Source organism: Engystomops pustulosus, chromosome 4 (genome assembly GCF_040894005.1).
Source record: "Engystomops pustulosus chromosome 4, aEngPut4.maternal, whole genome shotgun sequence".
Classification (NCBI taxonomy): Eukaryota; Metazoa; Chordata; class Amphibia; order Anura; family Leptodactylidae; genus Engystomops; species Engystomops pustulosus.
Genome location: NC_092414.1, coordinates 216,417,764 through 216,439,236, shown reverse-complemented (window position 1 = coordinate 216,439,236; position 21,473 = coordinate 216,417,764). Strand labels below are relative to the sequence as shown.

The 21,473-nt window shown below is 46.6% G+C and overlaps 1 protein-coding gene across 1 annotated transcript in view; it reads left to right on the top strand.

Moving 5' to 3' along the window:
• The window catches only part of DNAH2 (dynein axonemal heavy chain 2), a 103,492-nt gene that overhangs the window by 13,609 nt on the left and 68,410 nt on the right, over window positions 1-21,473 (top strand). The window contains exons 6-10 of the mRNA XM_072149933.1: window positions 5,077-5,187; window positions 14,927-15,165; window positions 16,130-16,321; window positions 16,445-16,602; window positions 20,701-20,788. Coding sequence (XP_072006034.1) covers window positions 5,077-5,187; window positions 14,927-15,165; window positions 16,130-16,321; window positions 16,445-16,602; window positions 20,701-20,788 — 788 coding nt within the window. The remainder of the gene's footprint in view (window positions 1-5,076; window positions 5,188-14,926; window positions 15,166-16,129; window positions 16,322-16,444; window positions 16,603-20,700; window positions 20,789-21,473) is intronic.

Sequence of the window (21,473 nt, the reverse complement as noted above, 5' to 3'; positions counted from 1 at the left end):
ACTGGCACCACATTGTACTACTACCCCCCTCAGGTATCCCAGCAAAGGACTGGGACCACATTATACTACTACCCCCCTCAGGTATCCCAGCAAGGGACTGGCACCACATTATACTACTACCCCCCTCAGGTATCCCAGCAAGGGACTGGCACCACATTGTACTACTACCCTCCTCAGGTATCACAGCGAGGGACTGGCACCACAATGTACTACTACCCCCCTCAGGTATCCCAGCGAGGGACCGGCACCACATTGTACTACTACCCCCCTCAGGTATCCCAGGAAGGGACTGGCACCACATTATACTACTACCCCCCTCAGGTATCCCAGCAAGGGACTGGCACCACATTATACTACTACCCCCCTCAGGTATCCCAGCGAGGGACTGGCACCACATTATACTACTACCCCCCTCAGGTATCCCAGCGAGGGACTGGCACCACATTGTACTACTACCCCCCTCAGGTATCCCAGCGAGGGACTGGCACCACATTATACTACTACCCCCCTCAGGTATCCCAGCGAGGGACTGGCACCACATTGTACTACTACCCTCCTCAGGTATCCCAGCGAGGGACTGGCACCACATTGTACTACTACCCCCCTCAGGTATCCCAGCGAGGGACTGGCACTACATTATACTACTACCCCCATCAGGTATCCCAGCGAGGGACTGGCACCACATTGTACTACTACCCCCCTCAGGTATCCCAGCGAGGGACTGGCACTACATTATACTACTACCCCCCTCAGGTATCCCAGCGAGGGACTGGCACCACATTATACTACTACCCCCCTCAGGTATCCCAGCAAGGGACTGGCACCACATTGTACTACTACCCCCCTCAGGTATCCCAGCGAGGGACTGGCACTACATTATACTACTACCCCCCTCAGGTATCCCAGCGAGGGACTGGCACCACATTGTACTACTACCCCCCTCAGGTATCCCAGCGAGGGACTGGCACTACATTATACTACTACCCCCCTCAGGTATCCCAGCGAGGGACTGGCACCACATTATACTACTACCCCCCTCAGGTATCCCAGCAAGGGACTGGCACCACATTGTACTACTACCCCCCTCAGGGATCCCAGCAAGGGACTGGCACCACATTGTACTACTACCCCCCTCAGGGATCCCAGCAAGGGACTGGCACCACATTATACTACTACCCCCCTCAGGTATCCCAGCAAGGGACTGGCACCACATTATACTACTACCCCCCTCAGGTATCCCAGGAAGGGACTGGCACCACATTATACTACTACCCCCCTCAGGTATCCCAGGAAGGGACTGGCACCACATTATACTACTACCCCCCTCAGGGATCCCAGCAAGGGACTGGCACCACATTATACTACTACCCCCCTCATGCATCCCAGCAAGGGACCGGCACCACATTATACTACTACCCCCCTCAGGGATCTCAGCAAGGGACTGGCACCACATTATACTACTACCCCCCTCACGTATCCCAGCGAGGGACTGGCACCACATTATACTACTACCCCCCTCATGTATCCCAGCAAGGGACTGGCACTACATTATACTACTACCCCCCTCAGGTATCCCAGCAAGGGACTGGCACCACATTATACTACTACCCCCCTCAGGTATCCCAGCAAGGGACTGGCACCACATTATACTACTACCCCCCTCAGGTATTCCAGCAAGGGACCGGCACCACATTATACTACTACCCCCCTCAGGGATCCCAGCAAGGGACTGGCACCACATTGTACTACTACCCCCCTCAGGTATCCCAGCACTGGCACTACATTATACTACTACCCCCCTCAGGGATCCCAGCGAGGGACTGGCACCACATTGTACTACTACCCCCCTCAGGGATCCCATCAAGGGACTGGCACCACATTATACTACTACCCCCCTCACGTATCCCAGCGAGGGACTGGCACCACATTATACTACTACCCCCCTCATGTATCCCAGCAAGGGACTGGCACTACATTATACTACTACCCCCCTCAGGTATCCCAGCAAGGGACTGGCACCACATTGTACTACTACCCCCCTCAGGTATCCCAGCAAGGGACTGGCACCACATTATACTACTACCCCCCTCAGGTATTCCAGCAAGGGACTGGCACCACATTGTACTACTACCCCCCTCAGGGATCCCAGCAAGGGACTGGCACCACATTATACTACTACCCCCCTCAGGTATCCCAGCAAGGGACTGGCACTACATTATACTACTACCCCCCTCAGGTATCCCAGCAAGGGACTGGCACCACATTATACTACTACCCCCCTCAGGTATTCCAGCAAGGGACTGGCACCACATTGTACTACTACCCCCCTCAGGGATCCCAGCAAGGGACTGGCACCACATTATACTACTACCCCCCTCAAGTATCCCAGCAAGGGACTGGCACTACATTATACTACTACCCCCCTCAGGTATCCCAGCAAGGGACTTGCACCACATTATACTACTACCCCCCTCAGGTATCCCAGCAAGGGACTGGCACCACATTATACTACTACCCCCCTCAGGTATCCCAGGAAGGGACTGGCACCACATTATACTACTACCCCCCTCAGGTATTCCAGCAAGGGACTGGCACCACATTGTACTACTACCCCCCTCAGGGATCCCAGCAAGGGACTGGCACCACATTGTACTACTACCCCCCTCAGGGATCCCAGCAAGGGACTGGCACCACATTGTACTACTACCCCCCTCAGGTATCCCAGCGAGGGACTGGCACCACAATGTACTACTACCCCCCTCAGGTATCCCAGCGAGGGACTGGCACCACATTATACTACTACCCCCCTCACGTATCCCAGCGAGGGACTGGCACCACATTATACTACTACCCCCCTCATGTATCCCAGCAAGGGACTGGCACTACATTATACTACTACCCCCCTCAGGTATCCCAGCAAGGGACTGGCACCACATTGTACCACTACCCCCCTCAGGTATCCCAGCAAGGGACTGGCACCACATTGTACTACTACCCCCCTCAGGTATCCCAGGAAGGGACTGGCACCACATTATACTACTACCCCCCTCAGGTATCCCAGCACTGGCACCACATTATACTACTACCCCCCTCAGGTATCCCAGCAAGGGACTGGCACCACATTATACTACTACCCCCCTCAGGTATCCCAGCGAGGGACTGGCACCACATTATACTACTGCCCCCCTCATGTATCCCAGCAAGGGACTGGCACTACATTATACTACTACCCCCCTCAGGTATCCCAGCAAGGGACTGGCACCACATTGTACTACTACCCCCCTCAGGTATCCCAGCAAGGGACTGGCACCACATTGTACCACTACCCCCCTCAGGTATCCCAGCGAGGGACTGGCACCACATTATACTACTACCCCCCTCAGGTATCCCAGCGAGGGACTGGCACCACATTATACTACTACCCCCCTCAGGTATCCCAGCAAGGGACTGGCGCCACATTATACTACTACCCCCCTCAGGTATCCCAGCAAGGGACTGGCACCACATTGTACTACTACCCCCCTCAGGTATCCCAGCAAGGGACTGGCACTACATTATACTACTACCCCCTCAGGTATCCCAGCGAGGTACTGGCACCCCATTATACTACTACCCCCCTCAGGTATCCCAGCACTGGCACCACATTGTACTACTACCCCCCTCAGGTATCCCAGCGAGGGACTGGCACCACATTATACTACTACCCCCCTCATGTATCCCAGCAAGGGACTGGCACTACATTATACTACTACCCCCCTCAGGTATCCCAGCAAGGGACTGGCACCACATTGTACCACTACCCCCCTCAGGTATCCCAGGAAGGGACTGGCACCACATTATACTACTACCCCCCTTAGGTATCCCAGCAAGGCACTGGCACCCCATTATACTACTACCCTCCTCAGGTATCCCAGGAAGGGACTGGCACCACATTATACTACTACCCCCCTCAGGTATCCCAGCAAGGGACTGGCACCACATTATACTACTACCCCCCTCAGGTATCCCAGCAAGGGACTGGCACTACATTATACTACTACCCCCCTCAGGTATCCCAGCAAGGGACTGGCACTACATTATACTACTACCCCCCTCAGGTATCCCAGCAAGGGACTGGCACCACATTATACTACTACCCCCCTCAGGTATCCCAGCAAGGGACTGGCACCACATTGTACTTCTACCCCCCTCAGGTATCCCAGCACTGGCACCACATTATACTACTACCCCCCTCAGGTATCCCAGCAAGGGACTGGCACCACATTATACTACTACCCCCCTCAGGTATCCCAGCAAGGGACTGGCACCACATTGTACTACTACCCCCCTCAGGTATCCCAGCACTGGCACCACATTATACTACTACCCCCCTCAGGTATCCCAGCAAGGGACTGGCACCACATTATACTACTACCCCCCTCAGGTATCCAAGCGAGGGACTGGCACCACATTATACTACTACCCCCCTCAGGTATCCCAGCGAGGGACTGGCACCACATTATACTACTACCCCCCTCAGGTATCCCAGCAAGGGACTAGCACCACATTATACTACTACCCCCCTCAGGTATCCCAGCGAGGGACTGGCACTACATTATACTACTACCCCCCTCAGGTATCCCAGCGAGGGACTGGCACCACATTATACTACTACCCCCCTCAGGTATCCCAGCACTGGCACCACATTATACTACTACCCCTCTCAGGTATCCCAGCGAGGGACTGGCACCACATTATACTACTACCCCCCTCAGGTATCCCAGCACTGGCCTGGTGCAGCCTGAAAGATACAATTCTCTTCCTTAATCTGACACCAGAAGAGTGGTTCTGGCTGCTATGGAAGATCGGACTCCTCTCAGGTACTGGGTCTCTTCTTTGCTCGGTGTCTCGTGGTTTTACATAAAAGAGGGAATTCTAGAAAGGACATTTCATCCCCCACCTGAGGGGGGAGCTAGTATAATGGGGTAAAGACGTTTCCAAACCAGTGACCGTACTTCTAGAGGGCTGGGGGGCAGACCCCTACATGAGGGGGTGCAGGGCGCTGCTCCTCCATGACCTGTCCTTCTATCTCCCCAGACACCAGGTACAAGCTGCAGGGACACACCGTCCTGTACATCCCCATAGAAGCCATGAACCTGCCGCCCCAGGAGGCCGTCACCGACAAGGAGCTGGTCCAGAGGCTGGAGAGTGAGTGCACCCACACATACACAGGAGATAGAGATAGGAGACTGATAGATATAGATGGATAAGAGATGCATAGATAGAGATAGGAGACTGATAGATATAGATAGATGGATAAGAGATACATAGATAGAGATAGGGGACTGATAGATATAGATAGAGATAGGAGACTGATAGATATAGATAGATGGATAAGAGATACATAGATAGAGATAGATGGATAAGAGATACAAAGATAGAGATAGGAGACTGATAGATATAGATAGAAGGATAAGAGATACAAAGATAGAGATAGGAGACTGATAGATAGAGATAGATGGATAAGAGATACAAAGATAGAGATAGGGGACTGATAGATATAGATAGATGGATAAGAGATACATAGATAGAGATAGGAGACTGATAGATAGAGATAGAGATAGAGAGACTGATAGATATAGATAGATGGATAAGAGATACAAAGATAGAGATAGGAGACTGATAGATATAGATAGATGGATAAGAGATGCAAAGATAGAGATAGGAGACTGATAGATAGAGATAGAGATAGGAGACTGATAGATATAGATAGATGGATAAGAGATGCAAAGATAGAGATAGAGATAGGAGACTGATAGATAGAGATAGATGGATAAGAGATGCAAAGATAGAGATAGAGATAGAGAGACTGATAGATATAGATAGATGGATAAGAGATACAAAGATAGAGATAGAGAGACTGATAGATATAGATAGAGATAGGAGACTGATAGATATAGATAGATGGATAAGAGATACAAAGACAGAGATAGGAGACTGATAGATATAGATAGAGATAGGAGACTGATAGATATAGATAGATGGATAAGAGATACAAAGATAGAGATAGGAGACTGATAGATATAGATAGAAGGATAAGAGATACAAAGATAGAGATAGAGAGACTGATAGATATAGATAGATGGATAAGAGATACATAGATAGAGATAGGGGACTGATAGATATAGATAGATGGATAAGAGATACATAGATAGAGATAGGAGACTGATAGATAGAGATAGAGAGACTGATAGATATAGATAGAAGGATAAGAGATACAAAGATAGAGATAGGAGACTGATAGATATAGATAGATGGATAAGAGATACAAAGATAGAGATAGGAGACTGATAGATAGAGATAGATACATAGAGATAGGAGACTGATAGATATAGATAGAGATAGAGAGACTGATAGATATAGATAGATGGATAAGAGATACATAGATAGAGATAGGAGACTGATAGATATAGATAGATGGATAAGAGATACAAAGATAGAGATAGGAGACTGATAGATATAGATAGATAGATAGAGATAGGAGACTGATAGATATAGATAGATGGATAAGAGATACATAGATAGAGATAGGAGACTGATAGATATAGATAGATGGATAAGAGATACATAGATAGAGATAGGGGACTGATAGATATAGATAGATGGATAAGAGATACAAAGATAGAGATAGGAGACTGATAGATATAGATAGATGGATAAGAGATACAAAGATAGAGATAGGAGACTGATAGATATAGATAGAGATAGGAGACTGATAGATATAGATAGATGGATAAGAGATACATAGAGATAGGAGACTGATAGATATAGATAGAGATAGAGAGACTGATAGATATAGATAGATGGATAAGAGATACATAGATAGAGATAGGAGACTGATAGATATAGATAGAGATAGGAGACTGATAGATATAGATAGATGGATAAGAGATACATAGAGATAGGAGACTGATAGATATAGATAGAGATAGAGAGACTGATAGATATAGATAGATGGATAAGAGATACATAGATAGAGATAGGGGACTGATAGATATAGATAGATGGATAAGAGATACAAAGATAGAGATAGGAGACTGATAGATATAGATAGATATGAGATAGATAGATAGAGATAGGAGACTGATAGATATAGATAGAGATAGAGAGACTGATAGATATAGATAGATGGATAAGAGATAGGAGACTGATAGATATAGATAGATGGATAAGAGATACAAAGATAGAGATAGGAGACTGATAGATATAGATAGATATGAGATAGATAGATAGAGATAGGAGACTGATAGATATAGATAGAGATAGAGAGACTGATAGATATAGATAGATGGATAAGAGATACATAGATAGAGATAGGAGACTGATAGATATAGATAGATGGATAAGAGATACAAAGATAGAGATAGGAGACTGATAGATATAGATAGATATGAGATAGATAGATAGAGATAGGAGACTGATAGATATAGATAGAGATAGAGAGACTGATAGATATAGATAGATGGATAAGAGATACATAGATAGAGATAGGAGACTGATAGATATAGATAGAAGGATAAGAGATACAAAGATAGAGATAGGAGACTGATAGATATAGATAGATATGAGATAGATAGATAGAGATAGGAGACTGATAGATATAGATAGAGATAGGAGACTGATAGATATAGATAGATGGATAAGAGATGCAAAGATAGAGATAGGAGACTGATAGATATAGATAGATGGATAAGAGATACATAGATAGAGATAGGAGACTGATAGATATAGATAGATATGAGATAGATAGATAGAGATAGGAGACTGATAGATATAGATAGATATGAGATAGATAGATAGAGATAGGAGACTGATAGATATAGATAGATATGAGATAGATAGATAGAGATAGGAGACTGATAGATATAGATAGAGATAGAGAGACTGATAGATATAGATAGATGGATAAGAGATACATAGATAGAGATAGGAGACTGATAGATATAGATAGATGGATAAGAGATACAAAGATAGAGATAGGAGACTGATAGATATAGATAGATATGAGATAGATAGATAGAGATAGGAGACTGATAGATATAGATAGAGATAGAGAGACTGATAGATATAGATAGATGGATAAGAGATACATAGATAGAGATAGGGGACTGATAGATATAGATAGATGGATAAGAGATACAAAGATAGAGATAGGAGACTGATAGATATAGATAGATATGAGATAGATAGATAGAGATAGGAGACTGATAGATATAGATAGAGATAGAGAGACTGATAGATATGGATAGATGGATAAGAGATACATAGATAGAGATAGGAGACTGATAGATATAGATAGATGGATAAGAGATACAAAGATAGAGATAGGAGACTGATAGATATAGATAGATATGAGATAGATAGATAGAGATAGGAGACTGATAGATATAGATAGAGATAGAGAGACTGATAGATATAGATAGATATGAGATAGATAGATAGAGATAGGAGACTGATAGATATAGATAGATGGATAAGAGATACATAGATAAGAGATAGATGGATAAGAGATACAAAGATAGAGATAGGAGACTGATAGATATAGATAGAAGGATAAGAGATACATAGATAGAGATAGGAGACTGATAGATATAGATAGAAGGATAAGAGATACAAAGATAGAGATAGGAGACTGATAGATATAGATAGATAGATAGAGATAGGAGACTGATAGATATAGATAGAGATAGAGAGACTGATAGATATAGATAGATGGATAAGAGATACATAGATAGAGATAGGAGACTGATAGATATAGATAGATGGATAAGAGATACAAAGATAGAGATAGGAGACTGATAGATATAGATAGAGATAGGAGACTGATAGATATAGATAGATGGATAAGAGATACAAAGATAGAGATAGGAGACTAATAGATATAGATAGAGATAGGAGACTGATAGATATAGATAGATATGAGATAGATAGATAGAGATAGGAGACTGATAGATATAGATAGAGATAGAGAGACTGATAGATATAGATAGATGGATAAGAGATACATAGATAGAGATAGGGGACTGATAGATATAGATAGATGGATAAGAGATACATAGATAGAGATAGGGGACTGATAGATATAGATAGATATGAGATAGATAGATAGAGATAGGAGACTGATAGATATAGATAGAGATAGGAGACTGATAGATATAGATAGAGATAGAGAGACTGATAGATATAGATAGATAGATGGATAAGAGATACATAGATAGAGATAGGAGACTGATAGATATAGATAGAGATAGGAGACTGATAGATATAGATAGATGGATAAGAGATACATAGATAGAGATAGATGGATAAGAGATGCAAAGATAGAGATAGGAGACTGATAGATATAGATAGAAGGATAAGAGATACAAAGATAGAGATAGGAGACTGATAGATATAGATAGATATGAGATAGATAGATAGAGATAGAGAGACTGATAGATATAGATAGATGGATAAGAGATACATAGATAGAGATAGGGGACTGATAGATATAGATAGATGGATAAGAGATACAAAGATAGAGATAGAAGGATAAGAGATACAAAGATAGAGATAGGAGACTGATAGATATAGATAGATATGAGATAGATAGATAGAGATAGAGAGACTGATAGATATAGATAGATGGATAAGAGATACATAGATAGAGATAGGGGACTGATAGAGAGACTGATAGATATAGATAGAAGGATAAGAGATACAAAGATAGAGATAGGAGACTGATAGATATAGATAGATATGAGATAGATAGATAGAGATAGGAGACTGATAGATATAGATAGAGATAGAGAGACTGATAGATATAGATAGATGGATAAGAGATACATAGATAGAGATAGGGGACTGATAGATATAGATAGATGGATAAGAGATACAAAGATAGAGATAGGAGACTGATAGATATAGATAGATATGAGATAGATAGATAGAGATAGGAGACTGATAGATATAGATAGAGATAGAGAGACTGATAGATATAGATAGATAGATGGATAAGAGATACATAGATAGAGATAGGAGACTGATAGATATAGATAGATGGATAAGAGATACAAAGATAGAGATAGGAGACTGATAGATATAGATAGATGGATAAGAGATACATAGATAGAGATAGGGGACTGATAGATATAGATAGATGGATAAGAGATACAAAGATAGAGATAGAAGGATAAGAGATACAAAGATAGAGATAGGAGACTGATAGATATAGATAGATGGATAAGAGATACATAGATAGAGATAGGGGACTGATAGATATAGATAGATGGATAAGAGATACATAGATAGAGATAGGGGACTGATAGATATAGATAGATATGAGATAGATAGATAGAGATAGGAGACTGATAGATATAGATAGAGATAGAGAGACTGATAGATATAGATAGATAGATGGATAAGAGATACATAGATAGAGATAGGAGACTGATAGATATAGATAGAGATAGGAGACTGATAGATATAGATAGATGGATAAGAGATGCAAAGATAGAGATAGGAGACTGATAGATATAGATAGAGATAGAGAGACTGATAGATATAGATAGATGGATAAGAGATACAAAGATAGAGATAGGAGACTGATAGATATAGATAGAGATAGAGAGACTGATAGATATAGATAGATGGATAAGAGATGCAAAGATAGAGATAGGAGACTGATAGATATAGATAGATAGGAGACTGATAGATATAGATAGATAGGAGACTGATAGATATAGATAGATGGATAAGAGATACATAGATAGAGATAGGGGACTGATAGATATAGATAGATGGATAAGAGATACAAAGATAGAGATAGGAGACTGATAGATATAGATAGAAGGATAAGAGATACAAAGATAGAGATAGGAGACTGATAGATATAGATAGATATGAGATAGGAGACTGATAGATATAGATAGAGATAGGAGATAGATAGATATAGATAGATAGATGGATAAGAGATACAAAGATAGAGATAGGAGACTGATAGATATAGATAGATGGATAAGAGATACAAAGATAGAGATAGGAGACTGATAGATATAGATAGAGATAGAGAGACTGATAGATATAGATAGATGGATAAGAGATACATAGAGATAGGAGACTGATAGATATAGATAGAAGGATAAGAGATACAAAGATAGAGATAGGAGACTGATAGATATAGATAGATAGGAGACTGATAGATAGAGATAGAGAGACTGATAGATATAGATAGATGGATAAGAGATACATAGATAGAGATAGGGGACTGATAGATATAGATAGATGGATAAGAGATACAAAGATAGAGATAGGAGACTGATAGATATAGATAGAGATAGAGAGACTGATAGATATAGATAGATGGATAAGAGATACATAGAGATAGGAGACTGATAGATATAGATAGAAGGATAAGAGATACAAAGATAGAGATAGGAGACTGATAGATATAGATAGATATGAGATAGATAGATAGAGATAGGAGACTGATAGATATAGATAGAGATAGGAGACTGATAGATATAGATAGATGGATAAGAGATGCAAAGATAGAGATAGGAGACTGATAGATATAGATAGATGGATAAGAGATGCAAAGATAGAGATAGGAGACTGATAGATATAGATAGATGGATAAGAGATACAAAGATAGAGATAGGAGACTGATAGATATAGATAGAGATAGAGAGACTGATAGATATAGATAGATGGATAAGAGATACATAGAGATAGGAGACTGATAGATATAGATAGAAGGATAAGAGATACAAAGATAGAGATAGGAGACTGATAGATATAGATAGATATGAGATAGATAGATAGAGATAGGAGACTGATAGATATAGATAGAGATAGGAGACTGATAGATATAGATAGATGGATAAGAGATGCAAAGATAGAGATAGGAGACTGATAGATATAGATAGATGGATAAGAGATACAAAGATAGAGATAGGAGACTGATAGATATAGATAGATATGAGATAGATAGATAGAGATAGGAGACTGATAGATATAGATAGATGGATAAGAGATACAAAGATAGAGATAGGAGACTGATAGATATAGATAGAGATAGAGAGACTGATAGATATAGATAGATGGATAAGAGATACATAGATAGAGATAGGAGACTGATAGATATAGATAGATGGATAAGAGATACAAAGATAGAGATAGGAGACTGATAGATATAGATAGAGATAGGAGACTGATAGATATAGATAGAGATAGGAGACTGATAGATATAGATAGATGGATAAGAGATACATAGAGATAGGAGACTGATAGATATAGATAGATATGAGATAGATAGAGATAGGAGACTGATAGATATAGATAGAGATAGAGAGACTGATAGATATAGATAGATGGATAAGAGATACATAGAGATAGGAGACTGATAGATATAGATAGATGGATAAGAGATACAAAGATAGAGATAGGGGACTGATAGATATAGATAGATGGATAAGAGATACATAGATAGAGATAGGGGACTGATAGATATAGATAGAGATAGGAGACTGATAGATATAGATAGAGATAGGAGACTGATAGATATAGATAGATGGATAAGAGATACAAAGATAGAGATAGAAGGATAAGAGATACAAAGATAGAGATAGGAGACTGATAGATATAGATAGATGGATAAGAGATACATAGATAGAGATAGGGGACTGATAGATATAGATAGAGATAGGAGACTGATAGATATAGATAGATGGATAAGAGATACAAAGATAGAGATAGGGGACTGATAGATATAGATAGATATGAGATAGATAGAGATAGGAGACTGATAGATATAGATAGAGATAGAGAGACTGATAGATATAGATAGATGGATAAGAGATACATAGAGATAGGAGACTGATAGATATAGATAGATGGATAAGAGATACAAAGATAGAGATAGGGGACTGATAGATATAGATAGAGATAGGAGACTGATAGATATAGATAGATGGATAAGAGATACATAGATAGAGATAGGGAACTGATCGATATAGATAGATGGATAAGAGATACAAAGACAGAGATAGGAGACTGATAGATATAGATAGAGATAGAGATAGGAGACTGATAGATATAGATAGATGGATAAGAGATACATAGAGATAGGAGACTGATAGATATAGATAGATGGATAAGAGATACAAAGATAGAGATAGGGGACTGATAGATATAGATAGAGATAGGAGACTGATAGATATAGATAGATGGATAAGAGATACATAGATAGAGATAGGGAACTGATCGATATAGATAGATGGATAAGAGATACAAAGACAGAGATAGGAGACTGATAGATATAGATAGAGATAGAGATAGGAGACTGATAGATATAGATAGATGGATAAGAGATACATAGAGATAGGAGACTGATAGATATAGATAGATGGATAAGAGATACAAAGATAGAGATAGGGGACTGATAGATATAGATAGATGGATAAGAGATACATAGATAGAGATAGAGATAGAGAGACTGATAGATATAGATAGATGGATAAGAAATACAAAGATAGAGATAGGAGACTGATAGATATAGATAGATAGATAGAGATAGGAGACTGATAGATATAGATAGAGATAGGAGACTGATAGATATAGATAGATGGATAAGAGATACAAAGATAGAGATAGGAGACTGATAGATATAGATAGAGATAGAGAGACTGATAGATATAGATAGATGGATAAGAGATACAAAGATAGAGATAGGAGACTGATAGATATAGATAGATGGATAAGAGATACAAAGATAGAGATAGGAGACTGATAGATATAGATAGATGGATAAGAGATACAAAGATAGAGATAGGAGACTGATAGATATAGATAGATGGATAAGAGATACAAAGATAGAGATAGGAGACTGATAGATATAGATAGATAGATAGAGATAGGAGACTGATAGATATAGATAGAGATAGGAGACTGATAGATATAGATAGAGATAGGAGACTGATAGATATAGATAGATGGATAAGAGATACAAAGACAGAGATAGGAGACTGATAGATATAGATAGAAGGATAAGAGATACAAAGATAGAGATAGGAGACTGATAGATATAGATAGAAGGATAAGAGATACAAAGATAGAGATAGGAGACTGATAGATAGAGATAGATATGAGATAGATAGATAGAGATAGGAGACTGATAGATATAGATAGAGATAGGAGACTGATAGATATAGATAGATGGATAAGAGATGCAAAGATAGAGATAGGAGACTGATAGATATAGATAGATGGATAAGAGATACAAAGATAGAGATAGGAGACTGATAGATATAGATAGATAGATAGAGATAGGAGACTGATAGATATAGATAGATGGATAAGAGATACAAAGATAGAGATAGGAGACTGATAGATATAGATAGATGGATAAGAGATACAAAGATAGAGATAGGAGACTGATAGATATAGATAGATATGAGATAGATAGATAGAGATAGGAGACTGATAGATATAGATAGATATGAGATAGATAGATATGAGATAAATAGGAGATAGATAGATAGATGATAGATAGATAGATAGATAGGAGATAGATAGATAGATAGATGATAGATAGATATGAGATGAGATGGATAGATGGATATTAGATAGATAGATAGGAGATAGATAGGAGATGGATAGATATGTGATAGACAGGTAGGAGACTGATATGAGCTGTGGTCACCTGTAAATAGAGAATCCACCACATTAAAGTGAAGCTCGGAGCTGCCTCTTATTTTGTTTTTGTAGATAGATAATGGATAGATGTGAGAGACAATGGATGATAGATAATAGATAGATATAAGATGATAGATAATGGATAGATATAAGATGATAGATAATTGATAAATATGAGATGGATCTCTCTGATGTCTCGTTCATCTTCTCGCAGCCGCCATGGTGCACTGGACCCGTCAGATTAAGGAGGTTCTGAGCGCTCAGGAAGCGGTGGAGATGCGGGAGAGCTCTGGACCTCTGGAGGAGATTGAGTTCTGGAGGGACCGATGTGCGGACCTGTCCGGTATCAGCTCACAGCTGGACCAGCCGGGGGTCAGACACATCGAGCTCATCCTGGCGCTGGCCAAGTCCTCGTACATCGGCCCATTCCAGAAGTTGTCCAAGCAGATCCAGGTGAGAGACGCAGCCGGTCCTGTGATGGGAGGAGACACTTCTAGAAGTTTCCAGCAATCATTTACCTTCTGTACACAAGACTGGCCAACCAGCAGCATCACCCTGGTCTGGCAGGATGTCACAGAATGATGGGGGTTGTAGTCTATAGGTTGGGCTACACTTCTATAAATATGTTTCATCAATTATCCAAATAAATCCTGATACTTGTGGTCGGCCGTAAGTCCTGAGCCTCCTGACCTCCCAACTTCAGTGGCCTGACCCGAGGCCAGCAGGGGGTTCTGGGCCTGACCCGAGGCCAGCAGGGGGTTCTGGGCCTGACCCGAGGCCAGCAGGGGGTTCTGGGCCTGACCCGAGGCCAGCAGGGGGTTCTGGGCCTGACCCGAGGCCAGCAGGGGGTTCTGGGCCTGACCCGAGGCCAGCAGGGGGTTCTGGGCCTGACCCGAGGCCAGCAGGGGGTTCTGGGCCTGACCCGAGGCCAGCAGGGGGTTCTGGGCCTGACCCGAGGCCAGCAGGGGGTTCTGGGCCTGACCCGAGGCCAGCAGGGGGTTCTGGGCCTGACCCGAGGCCAGCAGGGGGTTCTGGGCCTGACCCGAGGCCAGCAGGGGGTTCTGGGCCTGACCCGAGGCCAGCAGGGGGTTCTGGGCCTGACCCGAGGCCAGCAGGGGGTTCTGGGCCTGACCCGAGGCCAGCAGGGGGTTCTGGGCCTGACCCGAGGCCAGCAGGGGGTTCTGGGCCTGACCCGAGGCCAGCAGGGGCTTCTGGGTCTAACCTTTGGCTTAGCAGAAGGATCCGAGCTTCCTCTCTGTCTCACTCCTTTGGCCCGTGCTGGGTCTCGCTGCAGGTCCACAGGTTCCTCTGTGCCTGGGTCTTACCCCCATCAGCTGTGGCGCCCTCTTCCCCCTGTAGCCAGTACTACACACGTCTCTACACTTTCTTTATGTCACGTATGTTTCTTTCTCGTCAGGACGGCTCGGTCCAGGCTCAGTCCAACCTCAGCTTTCTGACTCTCCTGAAGCAACCATTCGAAGAAATGATGTCCCTCAAGATCAAGCAGATTCCTGACAAGCTTCCTCGTCTCCTCAGCCTCGTCCGCATCATCTGGGTCAACTCTCCTTATTACAACACCCGGGAACGTCTCACATCTCTGTTCCGAAAAGTAAGAGGCAGCCAATGCAGATGTCTACACACCCTCCTGAGCCCCTGGGAGGCTGACCACAGTGACTGCTCCCTATATCCTACCTAGAGGATGACCCCTGACCCCTGCTCCTTGTCTCCACAGATAAGTAATGAATTAATCCGTCTGTGCAGTCGAGAAATACATTTAGATCGGATCTTTGATGGTTACATCACGTCCAGCCGCCAGGTGCTGCAAGACTGTATAGAGACCTGCGGCGCCTGGAAGGAGCAGTACACCAGGGCGGCCCAGGTACATCACAGGTACGTCGCAGATCTGTGCCGCACAGATGAGTGGATAGTGTGACTCTGTCCTGTCCCCCCAAGTGTCAGCGTGTCCGTGTCCTGTCCCCCCAAGTGTCAGCGTGTCCGTGTCCTGTCCCCCCAAGTGTCAGCGTGTCCGTGTCCTGTCCCCCCAAGTGTCAGCGTGTCCGTGTCCTGTCCCCCCAAGTGTCAGCGTGTCCGTGTCCTGTCCCCCCAAGTGTCAGCGTGTCCGTGTCCTGTCCCCCCAAGTGTCAGCGTGTCCCTGTCCTGTCCCCCCAAGTGTCAGCATGTCCCTGTCCTGTCCCCCAAGTGTCAGCGTGTCCCTGTCCTGTCCCCCCAAGTGTCAGCGTGTCCCTGTCCTGTCCCCCCAAGTGTCAGCATGTCCCTGTCCTGTCCCCCAAGTGTCAGCGTGTCTCTGTCCTGTCCCCCCAAGTGTCAGCGTGTCCCTGTCCTGTCCCCCCAAGTGTCAGCGCGTCCCTGTCCTGTCCCCCAAGTGTCAGCGTGTCCCTGTCCTGTCCCCCCAAGTGTCAGCGTGTCCCTGTCCTGTCCCCCAAGTGTCAGCGTGTCCCTGTCCTGTCCCCCCAAGTGTCAGCGTGTCCCTGTCCTGTCCCCCCAAGTGTCAGCGTGTCCCTGTCCTGTCCCCCCAAGTGTCAGCGTGTCCCTGTCCTGTCCCCCCAAGTGTCAGCGTGTCCCTGTCCTGTCCCCCCAAGTGTCAGCGTGTCCCTGTCCTGTCCCCCCCAAGTGTCAGCGTGTCCCTGTCCTGTCCCCCCAAGTGTCAGCGTGTCCCTGCCCTGTCCCCCAAGTGTCAGCGTGTCCCTGTCCTGTCCCCCCAAGTGTCAGCGTGTCCCTGTCCTGTCCCCCAAGTGTCAGCGTGTCCCTGTCCTGTCCCCCAAGTGTCAGCGTGTCCCTGTCCTGTCCCCCCAAGTGTCAGCGTGTCCCTGTCCTCTCCCCCCAAGTGTCAGCGTGTCCCTGTCCTGTCCCCCCAAGTGTCAGCGTGTCCCTATCCTGTCCCCCCAAGTGTCATCGTGTCCCTGTCCTGTCCCCCCAAGTGTCAGCGTGTCCCTGCCCTGTCCCCCAAGTGTCAGCGTGTCCCTGTCCTGTCCCCCCAAGTGTCAGCGTGTCCCTGTCCTGTCCCCCCAAGTGTCAGCGTGTCCCTGTCCTGTCCCCCCAAGTGTCAGCGTGTCCCTGTCCTGTCCCCCAAGTGTCAGCGTGTCCCTGTCCTGTCCCCCAAGTGTCAGCGTGTCCCTGTCCTGTCCCCCCAAGTGTCAGCGTGTCCCTGTCCTGTCCCCCCAAGTGTCAGCGTGTCCCTGTCCTGTCCCCCCAAGTGTCAGCGTGTCCCTGTCCTGTCCCCCCCAAGTGTCAGTGTGTCCCTGTCCTGTCCCCCAAGTGTCAGCGTGTCCCTGTCCTGTCCCCCAAGTGTCAGCGTGTCCCCGTCCTGTCCCCCCAAGTGTCAGCGTGTCCCTGTCCTCTCCCCCCAAGTGTCAGCGTGTCCCTGTCCTCTCCCCCCAAGTGTCAGCGTGTCCCTGTCCTCTCCCCCCAAGTGTCAGCGTGTCCCTGTCCTGTCCCCCCAAGTGTCAGCGTGTCCCTGTCCTGTCCCCCCAAGTGTCAGCGTGTCCCTGTCCTGTCCCCCCAAGTGTCAGCGTGTCCCTGTCCTGTCCCTCCAAGTGTCAGCGTGTCCCTGTCCTGTCCCCCAAGTGTCAGCGTGTCCCTGTCCCCCAAGTGTCAGCGTGTCCCCGTCCTGTCCCCCCAAGTGTCAGCGTGTCCCCGTCCTGTCCCCCCAAGTGTCAGCGTGTCCCCGTCCTGTCCCCCCAAGTGTCAGCGTGTCCCTGTCCTGTCCCCCCAAGTGTCAGCGTGTCCCTATCCTGTCCCCCCAAGTGTCATCGTGTCCCTGTCCTGTCCCCCCAAGTGTCAGCGTGTCCCTGCCCTGTCCCCCAAGTGTCAGCGTGTCCCTGTCCTGTCCCCCCAAGTGTCAGCGTGTCCCTGTCCTGTCCCCCCAAGTGTCAGCGTGTCCCTGTCCTGTCCCCCCAAGTGTCAGCGTGTCCCTGTCCTGTCCCCCCAAGTGTCAGCGTGTCCCTGTCCTGTCCCCCAAGTGTCAGCGTGTCCCTGTCCTGTCCCCCAAGTGTCAGCGTGTCCCTGTCCTGTCCCCCAAGTGTCAGCGTGTCCCTGTCCTGTCCCCCCAAGTGTCAGCGTGTCCCTGTCCTGTCCCCCCAAGTGTCAGCGTGTCCCTGTCCTGTCCCCCCAAGTGTCAGCGTGTCCCTGTCCTGTCCCCCAAGTGTCAGCGTGTCCCTGTCCTGTCCCCCCAAGTGTCAGCGTGTCCCTGTCCTGTCCCTCCAAGTGTCAGCGTGTCCCTGTCCTGTCCCCCAAGTGTCAGCGTGTCCCTGTCCCCCAAGTGTCAGCGTGTCCCCGTCCTGTCCCCCCAAGTGTCAGCGTGTCCCCGTCCTGTCCCCCCAAGTGTCAGCGTGTCCCCGTCCTGTCCCCCCAAGTGTCAGCGTGTCCCTGTCCTGTCCCCCCAAGTGTCAGCGTGTCCCTGTCCTGTCCCCCCAAGTGTCAGCGTGTCCCTGTCCTGTCCCCCCAAGTGTCAGCGTGTCCCTGTCCTGTCCCCCCAAGTGTCAGCGTGTCCCTGTCCTGTCCCCCCAAGTGTCAGCGTGTCCCTGTCCTGTCCCCCCAAGTGTCAGCGTGTCCCTGTCCCCCCAAGTGTCAGCGTGTCCCTGTCCTGTCCCCCAAGTGTCAGCGTGTCCCTGTCCTGTCCCCCCAAGTGTCAGCGTGTCCCTGTCCTGTCCCCCCAAGTGTCAGCGTGTCCCTGTCCTGTCCCCCCAAGTGTCAGCGTGTCCCTGTACTGTCCCCCAAGTGTCAGCGTGTCCCTGTCCTGTACCCCCAAGTGTCAGCGTGTCCCTGTCCTGTACCCCCAAGTGTCAGCGTGTCCCTGTCCTGTCCCCCAAGTGTCAGCGCGTCCCTGTCCTGTCCCCCAAGTGTCAGCGCGTCCCTGTCCTGTCCCCCAAGTGTCAGCGCGTCCCTGTCCTGTCCCCCAAGTGTCAGCGTGTCCCTGTCCTGTCCCCCAAGTGTCAGCGTGTCCCTGTCCTGTCCCCCCAAGTGTCAGCGTGTCCCTGTCCTGTCCCCCCAAGTGTCAGCGTGTCCCTGTCCTGTCCCCCCAAGTGTCAGCGTGTCCCTGTCCTGTCCCCCCAAGTGTCAGCGTGTCCCTGTCCTGTCCCTCAAGTGTCAGCGTGTCCCTGTCCTGTCCCCCAAGTGTCAGCGTGTCCCTGTCCTGTCCCCCCAAATGTCAGCGTGTCCCTGTCCTGTCCCCCCAAGTGTCAGCGTGTCCCTGTCCTGTCCCCCCAAGTGTCAGCGTGTCCCTGTCCTGTCCCCCCAAGTGTCAGCGTGTCCCTGTCCTGTCCCCCCAAGTGTCAGCGTGTCCCTGTCCTGTCCCCCCAAGTGTCAGCGTGTCCCTGTCCTGTCCCCCAAGTGTCAGCGTGTCCCTGTCCTGTCCCCCAAGTGTCAGCGTGTCCCTGTCCTGTCCCCCCAAGTGTCAGCCTGTCCCTGTCCTGTCCCCCAAGTGTCAGCGTGTCCCTGTCCTGTCCCCCCAAGTGTCAGCGTGTCCCTGTCCTGTATCCCCAGGTGTCAGCGTGTCCCTGTCCTGTCCCCCCAGGTGTCAGCGTGTCCCTGTCCTGTCCCCCCCGAGTGTCAGCGTGTCCCTGTCCTGTCCCCCAAGTGTCAGCGTGTCCCTGTCCTGTCCCCCAAGTGTCAGCGTGTCCCTGTCCTGTCCCCCTTAGTGCAGTTAGTTTGCCCTCCATTACATGTTGTAGTTTTGCTTCTGTAATTGCGGCTCCTGTAATGTTTCTCCTCCGCTCCCCTCGGATCCCTGCGTCTTCACAGTTTGTTTTTATTGCATTATTTTCGCCATGTTATGTATTGACGTTGGCCGGTGGGGTGCCGCCTGATTTGTGGGGTGTTTATTATTATGTACGGCTCCGGCAGCTCCCGCTGGGTGCCTATTACGCTGTTCTGTTATGTGGTCCAATACACTGAACAGACCGTACAAGTAACTGCGACATTGTGCGCCATTGATCCATCCCACTCACTGCCCGGTGATTCATTCCACAGGTTTTCCAAGGTTGGATGGGTCCTGGACCAAACAAGCATCTTCGCACAAGTGGACGCTTTCATACAACGCTGCAAAGATCTCCTGGAGGTACAGACAAAACATGTGCACATTATGTATGAGCCCCCTGCAGGTCCATGCCCCTCCCCCTGCAGGGTGATGCAGTCAGAAGGAGGAGCTTGGAGTCTGCCCCTCCTCCTACAGGGTGATGCAGACAGAAGGAGGAGCTATGAGTTTGCCCCTCCTCCTCCAGGGTGATACAGGCAGAAGGAGGAACCATGAGTTTGCCCCTCCCCCTGCAGGGTAATATAGACAGAAGGAGGAGCCATGAGTCTGACCCTCCCCCTGCAGGGTGCTACAGTCAGAAGGAGGAGCCATGAGTTTTCCCCTCCCCCTGCAGGGTAATATAGACAGAAGGAGGAGCCAAGAGTCTGCCCCTCCCCATGCAGGGTGCTAAAGACAGAAGGAGGAGCTATGAGTTTGCCCCTCCCCCTGCAGGGTAATACAGACAGAAGGAGGAGCTATGAGTTTGCCCCTCCCCCGAAGGGTAATACAGACAGAAGGAGGAGCTATGAGTCTGACCCTCCCCCTGCAGGGTGCTACAGACAGAAGGAGGAGCTATGAGTCTGCCCCTCCCTCTGCAGGGTGCTACAGACAGAAGGAGGAGCTGTGATTCAGTGCAGGGTGACAGAGCACAGCAGTGTTAGTGTTGTGCTGTAGCTTGCTGTGTTCTGTTCCTTTGCTGGTAATTCTCTCGCTCCTTATTAGAAGCCCT